Genomic DNA, 17,102 nt, shown 5'->3' with positions numbered 1-17,102 from the left:
TTGTGTTTATATTATTTGTGATTGTGGCATTTTGTTTTACTTAAGTAACTGGATAATTTAGGTAACATTTACTTACTGTTGTTACTTGTTTGAGGTAATTTTTTGAATGCAGATTTTATTTATGTTGTTAACAGTAACCTTTGACATTTTAGTAAAATATTTTCATGATTAAAATTTTGTACATTTACATTTTTTTTCTGAATAAACTATACATAATACTGTACACCTAAAATGCAGAGGTGGCAATAAAAAAGACCACAACTGTATTACACCCTAAGAGTTCTGGCTTGGCCTAAGTAAATGTAATAAAAACTCAAAAATGATAACATGACTTAAGTAAAACCGTTAAGGTTTTCTCCAAAACATTTTTCAAATGAATTTTCAAATTAAAATGACTCTAAATTTTATTTAAACATTATTCACAATTAATATAATTAATTTCACCAAAAATCTTACATTGTCTTTTCTCCAAAAGCAGTACATGAAGTGTTTAAATCAATTTTCAAAAACAAATACAAATCTCTTAATTCATCCATACATTATGTTCATATATGGGCTGACTGAAACCACAGAGAAACCAAGAATTACACAAAGCAGTAATTCTGAAATAAAAATGTTACACTAACTTATTTTTAGCTACTTTTAAAAATAAATTTAATGATATAGAATTTGAAATACAGAGAATATGAGAAAGACTGTAGAACTTTAAAAATTACATCAAATGTGTTTAGATATAAAAACATCTGATAAAAAAAAGACTAGTTCTTAATCAAATAAAAGACACCATTTTTTCTGAATATATACAGTAAATACTGTATAGTGAAATTATAAGCTTTTATATTCACTACAAAGGGTGAAACAAAAAGAATCAATGTACAGTATTGAAAACAACATTTTACTTGTTAACCTATACAGTAGATAATAATACCAATATAATAAAATGTAACCCGATTTCTGTATTTGTTGGTTGAAATTTATTTTAGTCATATGAGCCAAAAATAAATCTGTTACAGTATATTTTTTTGAACTTAAACAGTTCTAAATTTATACAGTATAGTAAGAAATAGTGGTCTCCAAGTAAGGGAAAGACTGCAGAAAATGCCTTACAAAACAATGAAAACTATCACATCCTTCCTTTTCATCTGATTAATAAATTGCTAGTATAATTAAAAAGTAACAGAAATGAAGTCAGTTCATTATTAGGCTTAAACATGATATGATGATAATTTTAAGCAGCATGCTTTTTTATATAACTTTCTGTTCCTCTTAAAACACAGAGATTGTAAATAAACTATAATAATTTATGTTAAAAAAAGAAATGTAATCTTTGCATGTCTGAACTCGCTTCATATAATGCACATTTAAATTATACAAAAATCATGTAAAGTGCTCATTTGTAAAAGGGAAGCAAACTTTAAAGATCTAGAAACTTTTAAAAACTGTGAAGGTAGGCAAATCACAGGCATATAACCAAAATACCGTTAGTAAAGAAGACTTCTACATTGATTCACTAGGAGTACATTTTAAATCTTATTCCAAAACAAGAAAAAAAAGGGATATTGAGTTTGTAAACTATTACTGTTTCTGATTTGTCAATTTTTTTCTTGAAATCACAGGATATACTGTTGTTCAACCAAAATACCTAGCTTGTAAACATGTCAAATAAAAAAACAGTACAAACAGTCTGAAAAGGTTTTAGATAAAATCTCAAAATCAAAAGGGAGAAGAATTAGAAGTGAATGCCAATTAATTATTATAAAAGGCAACAAAGATAAACTCAAAAAGAACAAAAACATTTATTATCTTATAAGGAATACTTAAGATTTCATCTTGGTATCAAAGCTAAAAAGACTAAGGCACAATTTTAAAATATTGCAAAGATTAATTTTCATTATACCAATAATATACAATTTTGCCATTGTTTAACCAATAATTTACCACCAGCAGCAATGTAAGAACACAGAGGTTTACTATAAAATGTGCATAATAAGAGCACATGAGGCATGTAGAATAATAAAGGAAATACATGACAGAATTTAGATTAAACAAAACAAATTATGCTGGCTTTGTGATGTTTTTTATATCTCATTTTTGGTTTAGATTTTCGCAATTAGTGTTAAGAAGATTATCCCTCAGTATTAAAGAAATGTTTTACCTTTATATATTAAAGTAGCTATGTTTTTCATGTTAAAACTTCAAGTTAGAAATAGTAAAAACCCCTTGAATGTGATCCTTGAGTTCCCTGGTTTTGTTAAAACTCCTCTTCTTCAGACACAAAATAACTCTGTTTTTTTCTCACATTCCAATGTAAACATTCTGCAAGGCTCTCAAACCAGTCATTCACTGGATTCCGAAAGCAAATAGATGGAACAGGGTAGCAGGAGGTAGTGATGGTTATACTGAGGAAAAAATAAAAGACACTTTTACAATCAAGAAAGATGTAACAGCATCCAAAAAGGTGTATTTTTTAATTATGAAGAGTCAAAACAAGTTTACAATTTGTTATATGAGCTGCAGTTTCCCACAAACCTATTGTTCACCCCCAAATCTTAATGACAGATTACTAACTAAAGAATTTCATGAAGGCTGTCCCCAAATCTGATCATTATCCTGGCAGGTTCAGAGGACACAGATTGAAAATGCACACACACGCGTGCCAAAAAAAAAAATATTTAACTACAAAATCGCTGAAAAAAAATGCTTATTAAGAAAAATAAAATGAAAACTATAACAGACAAAATCAGGCAACCACATGACAATAACAGCTACATTGATGCCACAGACATGCAGGCCTTACAAATGCATACAGAAAATGCAATGATATTACAGTATATCCAAATGTAGCACTGAGGATCTGATTCCCAAAACTGGAGTAGTATTTCAGCTGTACCAGTTCCTGAAGCAATGACAATACAGTGTACAATCAGCCCAATAAGTTGGCCCATTTATTTCAAAACAGAGTTTCTGCTGAGATCCTGGTCTATGCAGTATTACTGAATTCTCTCTTATACAGGAGCATTTCTCCTTCTACCTGGCAGATTTCTCTCTCTCTCTCACTCGTTTTTTTTTTTCCTTCACCTCTTCCTTTGCAGTTTATGTTTAGAAAAAGGTATTGAGATGGGACATCTGGGTTTAAAAACAACTGTCATTGGCTAAGGTCACCTGTCCTCTTCTAGGAGTCCTTGGCCTACAGCCACATACTGCAATTTGCTGGCAAGTAATCTGCCACTATGCACATACTCAACGGATGTTAGGGAATGGGTGACACTAAATGACTCAGATAGATAGATAGATAGATAGATAGATAGATGGATAGATGGATGGATAGATGGATAGATAGACTAATCAAGCTTAATAATTAATAGTTATTTACACCTGAACAGTTTTTTTTTCTAAATTAGAATCTATAATCATTCTTCTTCAATTTGCACAAAAAATGGTGAAATTTATCTGAAAACTGTTGACTGGACATATCTCTTCAAATTAAAACAAATTAATTTTTATAAAATTTATCAAGGATTGGACCTTAAATTATGAACAATGCCAGACAGTTCTGTCCACACACAGGCATATGTTCTGAGACGTCCAAAATTAAAAGATTTTTTCTTATCTGCCAGATGGTGTAGCATTTATGATCACTGCAGATCCTCTTCCATCAGTGTTTGGAGTTACTTCAAATGAGCTTAGCCTATCTAAGACAAACTGACCATTATTTCCTACACCGCATTGTTACAGTGTTGACTAATAAGAATCTTAATGCATCCTTTGTAACTCAATGGGAAAATATTTATTTTCCCAAAACTTAAGAACATCTAATTTTCTTCATGTGGACTTCAGAAATGTTTTTCTAAAATGTGTATGCTGAGTTCTTAACTATGTCTCTATGAAACTTCTTTTGTTTTAATTATTAGGAGAATATACAAGGTGGCCCACGAAAAAGTAGCCCGCCTCCCTGGTGAAAAAAGGCGCCCTTCCATAAAGAAAGAAAGAAAGAACTTGAAATGCAAAAATCTTTACTCACTCTTTACAGAAAGTGCTGAAAATGATTCTTTGTGGAATGGAATACATGTCGCTCAGCTCATACTCACACATTTGCACTATGTCTACACAGCTTTTGTGATGAGGGTAGTCAATCGGCGTGCCACTCTGGCAGGAAGGCGGGCTACTTTTTCGTGTGCCACCCTGTATAACACGGTGGGTCTCTTTTTTTAAATGACTAATTTGTTCTTTGTTCTGGGTAAAGGTGGGAGGTGCAGGTTTTAGTGCTTTCTGTGGTTACAAATAACAATTGTTTATCTGATATATTGTATTGATTGTGTTTCTTATTGCAAAAGTCTGTTCTAGTCTCTTCAAAGTAAAAAAAAAGATTTATACAACAGATAAATTAAAAAATTAGGCAGAGATCTTATTGAGTGTCACCTAACAAGAGGTTTGTTATACAGGCATACATACAAACAATGTTGAAAGAAGGGATTATTGAGCCATCCTTTTCTTCCTGGGCAGCTTCTGTGGTATTAGTACACAAAGCCAATGGCTCCTGATGATTTTCTGTGGATTATAGGAAGCTTAATGATAAAATGATGTCAGATTCATATTCTATGCCCTTGGTACATGCAATTCTGGAATCTCTTCAAGGGGCCACAATATTTATCTACTTAGACTAAAAAAGTAGATATTGGCAAATATGCATGGCAAAGAATATTATTAAAAGACTGCTGTAAATAGACCAGATGGGCTCTACCATTTCAAAGTAATGCCTTTTGAACTGAAAAAATACTGAGGCCTCCATTCAGTATCTTATGGAAGGAGTGTTAGGTAAGCTAAAGGGAATATGTGGTTTTAATTTATGTTGATGATATAACCGGGGCGCACTATAAGCACTGAGTTGAAAGCTGAATTTTGGGGACTGATCTTTGATGGATCAGAAAAGACATTATTAAAACCGAGCAGGAAATCGTTTTCATTGTGTCTGTGTCCAACATTAGGCAGTTCACCACAGAGTTCTTTGGCCTAATCGAACTGGGTGCTGACCGATCTGCACAGGCTGTAACAGACACTTTTCCAGGAAGCAGGCTTGGACAACTGGAAGAGAAAGTTGGTCGGCGTGTGCACAGACGGGGCTGCCGTTAATGTCGATATATACAATGGCATTGTTCCGAAACTACGGCAACTGGCTGCAGTAGGAGACTCCCTTGTGCACATTCTCTGCACTGCGCACACACTAGAAAACTGCGGAAAATCAGCTGATCACAATGTTCCGTACTGTGAGACCTTTAATTGCTCTGTGGTTAAGCTGCTGCAGTTGTATTTACAAAAATGTGGAGCAAAAAATACGGCTGTGCTTAAGAAGTTGTGTGATGAGAACAGGATCTCCTTTGTGAAACTGGGTAAATTTCATAATATCAGATGGTCTGCATGGAGGCATGACACACTGCTAAAAACATCAAGATTATTGCCAGCCATTAAAATGCAACTGGCCACGAGTGATAACAGTGACTTGCAGCATATCTGCAAGGACCAATTTCAGTGTTTTCTGGGCAATGTGCTTGACATTGGCAAGATTTTGAAGACCACATCCATTGTGTTTCAGAAGGAAAAGCTGAGCACTGGAGAATGTAAGGATGAACTAATGGTGGCCAACTGATGCTGAGAGGGACAAGATAAACTTACTCAGGGGGTTAATTGAAGAGTTTGGAATCAGATATGACTCACTGAAGTCATGTGATCATTTCTTAGTATTTGATCCTTCAACATGGCCTCAGGAAATACGAGATTTATATAATTTTGGCAACACAACAGTTTGTACGATTCTTCAGAATTATGAAGCCACACTTGAGTCTTGACAAAGACACAACTGTCACAGAATGGATGTGCTTAAAGCAAACAGGGAAACGCTTGGCAGCATCCTCTGTGTATGACTTGGTCCAGATAATAAATACAAGCAATCCAGATTTACTCCAACATTGTCAAATTGGTTAAACTGTCTCTTACACTGCCTTTGAGCAGTGCAGCCTGTGAGAGAGGCTTCTCAAATCTTAACATAATAAAAAACAAGCACAGATCTCATCTGTCACATGCTCGCCTCATGGCCCTAATGCACATCCACCAGTCAAAGAAGACCACAGAGACATTTGACCCAAAACCAGCGGTTGACCTGTGGATGGAGACAGCTAAGCGGAGGCTTAACCAAGGACAGGGAGATGCATCTGCAGCATCATCATCTACCATGCAGGAAGCTGAAGTAGAGGACTGTGAGGTAGACAGCGAGGAGGACAGTGAGGAAGGTTGCACTTATTAAAACCTCACTCTGCATAGAGTGATCAGGTATTTCGGATTCTGACCTCTTTTTAAGCTGCTGCTATATTTTTATTATTATTGTTGTATCTGTATTTATTTTTAATTCTTTACCTTACTGTTAAATCTGTTATAGAAATTATTTCAATTTTTTCAATTTCTTTGGCAAAACTGTTTATGATCATGCCAATAAAGCTCTTTGAATTGAATTGCGTACCAAACTCCATCTGATGATACTCACTGAAAAAAGTTATGTGCACCCCTGGATACAACAGTAATTTTATTTAACGTAAAACAACAATATACAGGATTTTAGGGTGGTTGCAGGCAAAGGTTTTAAGTGTGATCTGTGAGGGTTAATCATACACATTATTTTATTTACAATGGGAATCCAACTGACAGGGAGATGAGATGAGTTAAGAGTTACACAATGCTGAAGTGCTGATGTGCACTGTTTGGTAATGATCAATATTGTAGCCAGGGTTGCCAAGATCAACTAACTTAAGGTTTCCCTAACTAACACTGTCATGCATGCAACATGAACTCAGGCAGCCCATTAAAGAGAGTAAGAGGGTCAGAAAAAGATTGTTTCCATGTGTGGCTATGGCTTGTTCATCTTTTGGGACCTTTGATCTGTACAGAAAGTATAAACACTTGGGCAACTGCATGGAACATCAGAGCGCACCTATAGACGGATAGAAGACATTGCTCCTGCCCAAGCCTGGACAAAATGCTTTCCCACACTCTGTCTCAAAGCTGGACAACCGCTAATTGCAGGAAACTCTGATGCGTTTGCTCTGGCCAAGTAGAGCTCTCCTTTGACTAGTGAATTATTGTGAGTGTTAAGCTGATATTAAACAGAAGTTAAAAGTATAATCTACCTTTGGTATTACTGATTCTTACATCCTTTTAGAATTACTGCCATACCGCTAGGGAATGATATAATATATTGGTTTAGTAAACACTACAATATCTAACAAACCTCTTCCCAGGGAGTGTGCACACCCTGCTGGATATAGAAGTGTTTAAGAAATTATATCAGGCTCACCAATTCAAGAAATGTCACCTTGCTCAAAACCAGCTTACTTTTCTGGGGCATGTAGTGTCAGGAAAAGGAGTGGAGGCGGACCCTAAAAAAGTTGCCACACCCTTACAGACCCCAAGAGTTTTCAGTGGTTCCTGGGACTGGCAGGATGGTATCATAAACTTATTCCATACTTTGTTGATATTGTTGTGCCAGTTCATCAACTCACAAAGAAGGGGACTGTATGGGAGTGGACACCAGAACACCAAACTGCCTTAAACAAGTTGAAAGAGGCCTTTTCAACACCAACAGTATTAATGCAGCCTGACTCCAAACTGCCATTCCAAGACCATAATGATGCACACAATATTGCAGTTAAATCGTGTTAACTCAGACAAAAGATGACAAAGAGAAGAGATATTTTGTATCCAGAGAATTAAGGGGTCCAGAGTTGAATTACTTACCATAGTATTGGCTGTAGAACAATGGAGACATTAGCTTGAAGGTACGGAGTTCATCTTATATACGGATCATAGTTCACTGACATGTACAGTGAATGTCAAATGTCCAATGTTAAAATAATTACATGGAGTTTAAGGTTACACAGCTTTTAGTTCAATGTCCTTTATAAGGGTTGTGGAAATATTGTACCTGGGGGGACCGTTGCCTTTAAAGGTGATTGCTTGAGCCTAAAATATCAAACTGGAATGTCAAAAGTTATGGAATAGTTGTGGCACTTTGTGATGGTCACTTTCATTTGATGAGAGAGCAAGGGTTGTTGTTTTAAAGAATTTTTATCAGACTTATAACCCAACAAGCCAAGTATGACGGAGAACCAAAAAGTAAAGGCAATCTTATCTTTAACGTCTATAACTGTGAGCAGATGAACATAGCAGTTATATCAATTCTTCCTGCAGGAAGATGCACTTCTTGTTATCACTTTACTAACTCCTTCATTTCTTGGGAGAAGAAGCTTTTTGGCTGCTCCTGAATCCGAGCACATTTCTCCAGTTTTGATGTCACTACACTGGTTACCTGTGTCATTCAGGATTGACTTTAAAATTCTGCTTATGGTTTATAAAGCTTTAAATAATCTCGTCCCATCTTATATATTGGAATGTCTGACACCTTATATTCCAAATCGTAACCTTAGATCCTTAAATGAGTATCTCCTTAGAATTCCAAGAGCAAAACTTAAAAGAAGTGGTGAGGCGGCCTTCTGCTGCTATGCACCTAAAATCTGGAATAGCCTGCCAATAGGAATTCGCCTGGATAATACAGTGGAGCACTTTAAAACACTGCTGAAAACACACTATTTTAACATGGCCTTTTTATAACTTCACTTTAACTTAATCCTGATCCTCTGTATGTTCAATTCATCATAATAACTATTCATGGTGGCTCTAAAATCCGTACTGACCCCTACTCTCTCTTCTGTTTCTTTTTCCGGTTTCTCTGTGGTGGTGGCCTACACCACCACCACCTACTCAAAGCATCATGATGCTCTAACAATGATGGATGGATTAAAAGCCAGAAGTCTATGTGACCATCATCATCAAGTCCTTCCGTGAGAACCCTAAATCCAAAGTGGACTGTTTCATTTATGTTAGGTAGAATGCCCAGAGGGGACTAGGCAGTCTAATGGTCTGGAATCTCTACAGATTTTATTTTTTTCTCCAGCCGTCTGGAGTTTTTTTTGTTTTTTCTGTCCCCCCTGGCCATTGGACCTTACTCTTATTCTATGTTAAATAATGTTGACTTTTTTTATTTTCTGTGTCTTTTATTTTTCTATTTTTCATTATGTAAAGCACTTTGAGCTACTTTTTGTATGAAAAAGTTCTATATAAATAAATGTTGTTGTTGTTATTGAACCCACGACTACACTGCCTCCTTGAACTCATCATCAGAGGTCAACCTGTGACCATGTAGAACCTCTTTAAGTGGACCAAAGGTGTGATTATACCCGATCAGGGCTGTAAAAGGAATGTGGTAAATGTTCAAACTGCAGTTGCTACATTGCCTCCAACATTGCAGCTATTGAATGGGGACACACTGTGTGATTTTTGATTTACGTTACGTACATAAAATAGTGCTCCTTGCATATGGAGACGTGGTTTAATTAAAGGCATCTCTTTTTCAGGCAGTGGACAAATTCTCTGTGAAGTTAGCTCCAAGGTGGATTGAACTAGCAGTACTGGATAAAAAAACTGGTACATATAAAAGACAAAATTAAACTGGGTAACTGTGCAGATGTGAAATGTTACACTGTAAATGTAGTTAACATAAAACCTTGTTTTGATCCTCCAGCAGACCTGGCCAGTTGGAAGACCATGTTCCATAAAAAATGTGAGGAAAGGGGCAATATATAAGTGTGTATATACACTATATATTTTATACCTATATACAATAAATAAGCAAGAAAGTTTGCCTCTGCCAATGTTCAACACAAAGCAATCACCAAGTGAGAGGAAGAATAAATATCCAAAAGCTACAGTTTCAGTAATTAATAAAAAAAATTAAATGTGTGAAAAAATTTAACTAATAAGTAGAATACTGGCAGAATTTAAAGACTTTATAAAATGCTCACTGCTAGACCACTTTTGGCAATGTTGGGAAAGAGGCCTCTTTATTAACATATCAAGTAAGGAGTGTAATTTGATATTTATTCTAAATTTCCTCTTGGGATGAATGAAGTCTATCTACTCTAATGTAGTTTGCAACATACATTCTTCCTCAATTTGCAAAGAACCTTGCTGCAATTCCATGTAAAAATTGATTACTGAGCACATTCCTCCAAATTAAAACAAAAATATTAAATATTACTTTTTTTTTTTATAAAATACAGTATATCCGTGATTAGGTTCTAATATTAAACTTAATATGCCTTCTATTGTGAAATAGTATCGCAAACTGTCTTCTGAGCTTTTCTAAGTAAAGAAGACCAAAATTTCAAGGTAAGATAGCTCTATTCACTTATTATGACATCAAAGAGTGGTGAAATGTTGCATGTTGATTAGCATATGCAACTATGAGGACACACACATAGCAACAGTATGATATGAAATATGGTGTCACCAAAGTTGGAACATGGCTTTGTTTCTTACTGCCTTCCCAGTGCAGATCTCATTCTCTTAAATTTTGTTGTGTCACTACCTGGTCACACAGATTTAATCAACCATTATTTTATTAAATACCCTTCTCAGACTATACTAAAATGCTTTATAAAACAAAGAACAAATTTCACTGCACTTGTTCATGTAGTGAAGTCAATTCAAATACTACTGGTACATTGTTCTCTCTGTTCATTACATATATAACACACCCTATCACTGAAAACAAAGCAGTATCATTAAACACCTCAGTCATTCTGCACATTCACTTTTCTACCGCCTACAAGACAATTAGTTGTCACACACTAGTTTCAGGAACAGTTTTTATCCACAGGCTCTAAGGCAGGGGTGTCCAAGTCCAGTCCTGGTTGACCGCAGTGGCTGCAGGTTTTCATTCTAACACTTTTCCTAATAAGTGACCAGTTTTCACTGATAATGAACTCCTTTTCCATTTATTTTCATAGCCCTGTTTTTAAGGATTTAGCTCTCTGAGTTGATTTATTTTTTCATTAAATGGCAGCCAATCAAAAATGAGACATGAAACGAGCAGACAGATGACCAGCTAAACTGGAACATCAAACTCCAGCCAATTTCACTCCAACCAGTTTCTTAATGAGAAGCCAATTCTTCCTGTTAATTAAGGCCGTTATTGAATATCAGGACTTGTTGCTGCTCGAATTCTACCACAGCAGATTTTTGATTTTCTGTTTTTTCTAAGACCACCATCAAGATGTTTAGGTGACTTGAGCACAACAACATGACCAAGACCGTCACCTTTCTTTACTTTCAGGTTAGCTGGTCTGTTTTGTGTCTCATTATTGTTTGTCTGCTCATTAAGGAAAAACTAAGGGGTCTGAGTCACTTCAATTAAAACAAAGGCAAAACAAGTTAATCAGCAGCAAAAGCGGCTCACTAATGAAGAAATTGGGTAGAATGAAAACCTGCAGCCACTGCGGCCCACCAGGACCGGTGTTCAACACCCCTGCTCTAAGGCTACTTAATGACCACTCAAATTAATAATTGTATGAGTGTTTTTGAACAGAATGCCTTGTTAAAATATTTAGACATTAGCTATTTTCTAGGTTTACATAACAAAAAATTAAACAAAATGTAATGATATTTGTGATCATTCTGTTTGAGGGCACTGAAACTAATTTTTTTTTTAAAGTGACATAGTTTTGTGCTCAAACAAAATCTTAAGAATAAAAAAGGAACTATGTTTTTGCATAAATGTGAACTCCCTTTGTTTGAGCGTGTTTAAAATGCTGCACCTTTACACAAGTGAAAAACAACTAACTAATGAAGTCGCAAACATGTTGAAGGTGCTAAAGAAATTATTAGCATAAAATTGAACAAATGTATGTCAATCAAACATATCAGGAACTCTGTAGATGATTGGCCTGTATACGAGAGTGGCAGAAAAGAAGCCATCCATTTTACAAACAAGCTTCCATTACTCAAAAAGAACCACGTGTAAGCATGTCTTGAGGGAAAACGTTTTTGTGGCGAGTCCAAGATAAATTATTTTGGCCAGTGTTTAAAGAGAGGTAACACAACCCACAACTCAAAAAAAAAAAAAAAATACAATGAAGTATGGTGGTTGTTGCATTATACTTTGGGGATCCTTTTTATCAAAAGAGACTGAGCATCTGATTAAAACATAAGGAAAAATCAATGGTAGAAAAATACAACCAAAAATATTGTATTTCAGTCTACTAAAAAATGAAGCTTGGATAAAAAGGTGTCATTTAGCAGGACAATGATCCCAAATACAAGGCAAATGTAAGCTTGGAAAGGCTCGGTTTCTTTGCAGCCTTTGTCGATTTTCCCTAAGTGTTCGATTCAGTTGATCGAGCACACCTGTGGGACATTCTGAGGGTTTGCGGGATCCCCTCTAGGTTAATGGATATCATGGCTGGCCTGTACACTGGTACTGTGAGTGCTATGCAGAGTGGAGGCAGGACCTCTGTGTTTTTCCCAGATGATTCTGGGATTTGTCAGGGGTGTGTTCTTTCTCCTACTCGGTTCAATGCTTGCATGAACTGGGTGTTGGACAAGATCGTGGGGTCAAGCGGCTGTGGGGCATCTGTTAGTGAAGTAAGATTCACAGATCTTGACTTTGCTGAGAATGCTGTGATCTTCATGGAGTGAATGGAGGCTTGTGTGTCTGGGCTTGCGAGTGTCCTGTATAAAAACCAAGATCCAGGCCTTTAATGACCTTTTGGGCACAGCCATCAGCAGTGTCTCTGTTTGCGGAGAGAGTGTTGACCTTGTTGAGAGGTTTACTTACCTTGGCAGTGACATTCATGTCTCTGGTGACTCTTCCTGTGAAGTCAGTAGATGGATTGGTGAGAGCATGGGGGGTCATGAGGTTGCTGGAAAGGGGCTTGTGGCACTCACGATATCTATGCAAAAGGATGAAGGTCCAAGTCTTTAGAGTCCTGGTGCTTCCTGTCTTGCTATATGGTTGTGAGACATGGACTCTATCCAGTGACTTGAGACGAAGACTGGACTCCTTTGGTACTGTGTCTCTCCGGAAAATCCTTGGGTACTGCTGGTTTGACTTTGTGTCGAATGAGCGGTTGCTCATGGAGTCCCGAATGAGGGACATTACCTACATTGTGAGGGAGTGTCAGTTATGGCACTACGGCCTTGTGGCACATTTCCCCGAGGGTGATCCGGCTCATAAGATCCTCATTGTTGGGGACCCAAGTGGCTGAACCAGGCCAAGGGGTCACCCATGTAACACCTGGCTGCAGCAGATGGAGGGTCATTTCCGGAGGGTAGGACTGGACCGCGTGTCTGCCTGGGGGGTTGCCAACCGCGATCCCAAGTTGTTTCACCGTGTAGTGGGTACGGCAACACACTGTACCAGTGCATGCTCCCCAACTTGACTTGAGAGGCTCTGTCAAAGCACTCATCTCAGACTGATTAAGAATCTTTGATACCACTTTAAAATTGTGGTGAAAAAGCATCTCTTGACTAACCTGACCACTCTGGAGCAAATATGCCTGAAGGAATGGTCCAAGATTGCTCCTGAAAAATGTATGTACAAGTGATTGAAAACTGTTATTGTAGCAGAAAGTGGCTTGAAATATTATAGTATGGAGATTGAATACTTACACAAACACCTACTGTATTTCTTTTTTCTTCATTCTTAATCTATACTAATAAAAGGCAAAGCCCTCCCTCACTCACTCACTCACTCACTCACTCACTCACTCACTCATCACTAATTCTCAAACTTCCCGTGTAGGTGGAAGGCTGAAATTTGGCAGGTTCATTCCTTACAGCTTCCTTACAAAAGTTGGGCAGGTTTTATATTGAAATTCTACGCGTAATGGTCATAACTGGAAGCTGTTTTTCTCCATTTACTGTAATGGAGATGATCTTGAACGCTGTGGGGGCGGAGTTTCGTGTGACATCATCACGCCTCCCACGTAATCACTCAGTACATAGAAAACCAGGAAGACCTCCAAAAAGCGCTGAAGAAAACATGCATTATATAATTGAGAAGGCAGCTAAACAATAAGAAGCGGCGAAAGTGACATATACAACCATATTCATGAGTTCTGCTACTTCGGAAACAAAGCACGATGTAAACCTACACTTTTAATTAAGTTCATAGACAGGCTTCCGCTGGCGTTTGTAATTTAGTGCCTGCCCATATAAGGCCGTCCGTCAGCGGCAATCCAATAGCAAACTCCCACTAAATATTCACGGGTGAAGGACTGTGCTTATGGAGAGGAAGATGAGATGGTCAGGGTGGTGTTTGACACAAACTCAGCGAAACTGCGAGAGAAAGGACTAAGGTAACATTAAATACAGCCATGGACATCGCACGAGATGGCACCAGCACAGCTGGGAACCTTCGATGCATGTACACCGAGTGGCTCACGGAACTGACGCAGTGCACAGATAAAAGCAACAGTTCCAAAGCGCGCTGAACAAAACCGAATTACACAATTGAAAAGGCAGCAAAAATATGAAGCGCCTGATACAAGCATATTCATAAATCCAGCTACTGCGGAAACAAAGGACACGGTGGAAAAAGTCAATGTCCCGCTAAAGGAAGACAGTGTTAAAAACCCGTGCATGCAGTGTGTCAGGTCTCAGATAAAGAAGAAGACGAGCTGTTTATTGATGCAGTAAGAAACGAATCGATGAATGAAACCTGTCATCTTTACAACGATTGACAAACACGGAATGTAACTTGAACACAACACATCCTACAAATACGAACCTGATTGAAAGAAATAATGATAATCAAATCCTTGATGACAGCAACACTCAGTAACACTCACAAAACAAATACTGTATATTGACAGTCATGTTACGCTATTTTTAAAATGTTCCCTTTTCTTTTCTAGCTTTTTAACACACTACTTCTCCTGCGACGCGGGTATATATATATATATATATGTATATATATATATCCCGATCTACATACTCGAATAATGGATACTTTATTCGCCATCAATGATTGTTTTGGTAAAGCCATACTCAGTGTATTCATTAGATGAACGGTAAAAAAGTAAGAGCGAGGGAGGATGACTTATTGAGGCATGCAGGCTGTAGTGCGCGTCAACTCTATCTGAATTGCGATCACATTTGAAAAATATATCTTTTCAAGTTCTATTTAGTCCATATGTGTCAAACTCAAGGGCAGGGCCACATCCGCCCGGCGTAATTATATCCGCCCGCAGATCATTTTATATACTGTATTATTGTTATTAATGGCCCGGTATATGAAGCGCTGGTAACACAATAAACTACAGATCCCATAATGCAGCGCTTCAGCTGCCTTGCCGAACACTTACCGCGTTAATCAAGTCTAGCTTATGATGCTGCAAGTTATTGCGAAGCTAGCTCACACGATGCTGAAGAGAAAAGTTGATTCTGAAAATAGAGCCTTTAAAACCGATGGGAGGCTGAGTATATGTTTACTGAACCCGTGTGTCTCATTTGTGGAGCTAATGTGGCTGTAATTACAGAATTTAATCTAAGACGGCACTATGAGACAAAACATCAGGGTAACCTGAATGCAATGCAGAAGATACAGAAAGCAGAAGAATTAAATAAGAATCTGACACTTCAGCGGACGCTTTACCGTGCACAATCACAAAGTGATTTCAAGTGAAGCTGCTTTTATGGGAGACACAAATGCACCAGTGCACCTTGCCCCACTTTCCCTGTTGCCAAGTAATGTTAAACCAAGTCGTCACTACGGTGTTCCCAAATCGCACTTTGCTGATAAACTGAGCGCGACTGAGTTTGCACGGCGCTTTGGTGACTTTGAAGAACAAAAAGTCCGTCTACATGCGGCTCGAACCTTGTGCATGTTTGGTAGCACATATCTGTGTGAGAAGCTCTTCTCAGTGATAAAGACTAACAAAACAGCACACAGGAGTCGCCTCACTGATGAGCACCTGCAATCCATCCTGAGAATCTCCACAACACAGAACCTCACACCAAACATAAACGAACCATTTTAGATGCGTCCAGCTCTAAAATGACATATGAGCAAAGACAACTGAATGATTTGATTTGTTATTGCTGAAAGGAACACATTTTATTTATATTTCCAGGTTTTGTTATGCAGCATGTTCATATTTGAATTTGTATAATTTTGACAGGATATATTTTTATGGAGAGCAAAATCTTTTGGGATATTTAAAATCTAAGTTTATTTTTATATAAAATTACATAAGAGTAAAGAAATTTGAATGTTTGTTCTTTTAACGTTTACTTTATTTCTAACTTGTATAATTTAGACAGGATATATTTTTATGGAGAGCAAAATATTATAAGTTGTTTAAGGTTTGAGTTGATTTATTCAGAATAATATTCCTGTCTGTTTTACCATTCCTACCAAAGATATTTCTGTCGACTAAATAAAAATTCCTTCTATTTAAAATTTAAATAGAACTTGAACAAATACGATAGTTCATAATATCCACGCAGACTTGCACGTAAGAGCGGAGTTATCCGTTTTAACAAGCAGTGTATTGCACTGATACTGAAATAGCTGTGTGTGTATATATGTAGATATGTATGTATATGTATATATATGTTTATATATGTGTGTGTGTATGTATATATATATATATATATATATGTATTTGTGTGTATATATGTGTGTGTATGTATATGTATGTGTATATATGTAGATATATGTATGTATATATGTGTGTGTGTATATATATGTGTATATGTATAGATATGTATATACTAGCAGAATACCCGCGCTTCGCAGCGGAGAAGTAGTGTGTTAAAGAGGTTATGAAAAGAAAAGCAAACATTTTAAAAATAACGTAAGATGATTGTTAATGTAATTGTTTTGTCATTGATATGAGTGTTGTTGTCATATCTATCTATTTATATTATATATATATATATATAGCAAAATACCTGCGATTGGCAGCTGAGAAGTAAAAAGAAAAGGAAACATTTTAATAATAACGTAACATGATTGACAATGTAATTGTTTTGTCATTGTCATGAGTGTTGCTGGCATATATATATATATATATATATATATATATATATATACACACACAGACACATATATAAACATATATATATACATATAAACATATATATAAACATATATATATACATACTGTATATACAACATATACATATCTACATATATACTGTATATACACATATAT

At 36.6% G+C, this 17,102-nt stretch overlaps 1 protein-coding gene across 3 annotated transcripts in view; it reads right to left on the bottom strand.

Moving 5' to 3' along the window:
- Positions 1-791: 791 nt before the first annotated feature.
- The window catches only part of nadka (NAD kinase a), a 213,157-nt gene continuing 196,846 nt past the window's right edge, over positions 792-17,102 (bottom strand). For all 3 annotated transcript variants that reach the window (XM_039756026.1, XM_039756025.1, XM_039756027.1), the window contains one exon: positions 792-2,399. In XM_039756026.1, coding sequence (XP_039611960.1) covers positions 2,252-2,399 — 148 coding nt within the window. In that variant the 3' untranslated portion in view covers positions 792-2,251. The remainder of the gene's footprint in view (positions 2,400-17,102) is intronic.

Source organism: Polypterus senegalus, chromosome 6, assembly GCF_016835505.1.
Source record: "Polypterus senegalus isolate Bchr_013 chromosome 6, ASM1683550v1, whole genome shotgun sequence".
Classification (NCBI taxonomy): domain Eukaryota; kingdom Metazoa; phylum Chordata; class Cladistia; order Polypteriformes; family Polypteridae; genus Polypterus; species Polypterus senegalus.
The sequence above is the reverse complement of the archived record's forward strand: the minus strand, read 5'-3'. Positions and strand labels throughout refer to the sequence as shown.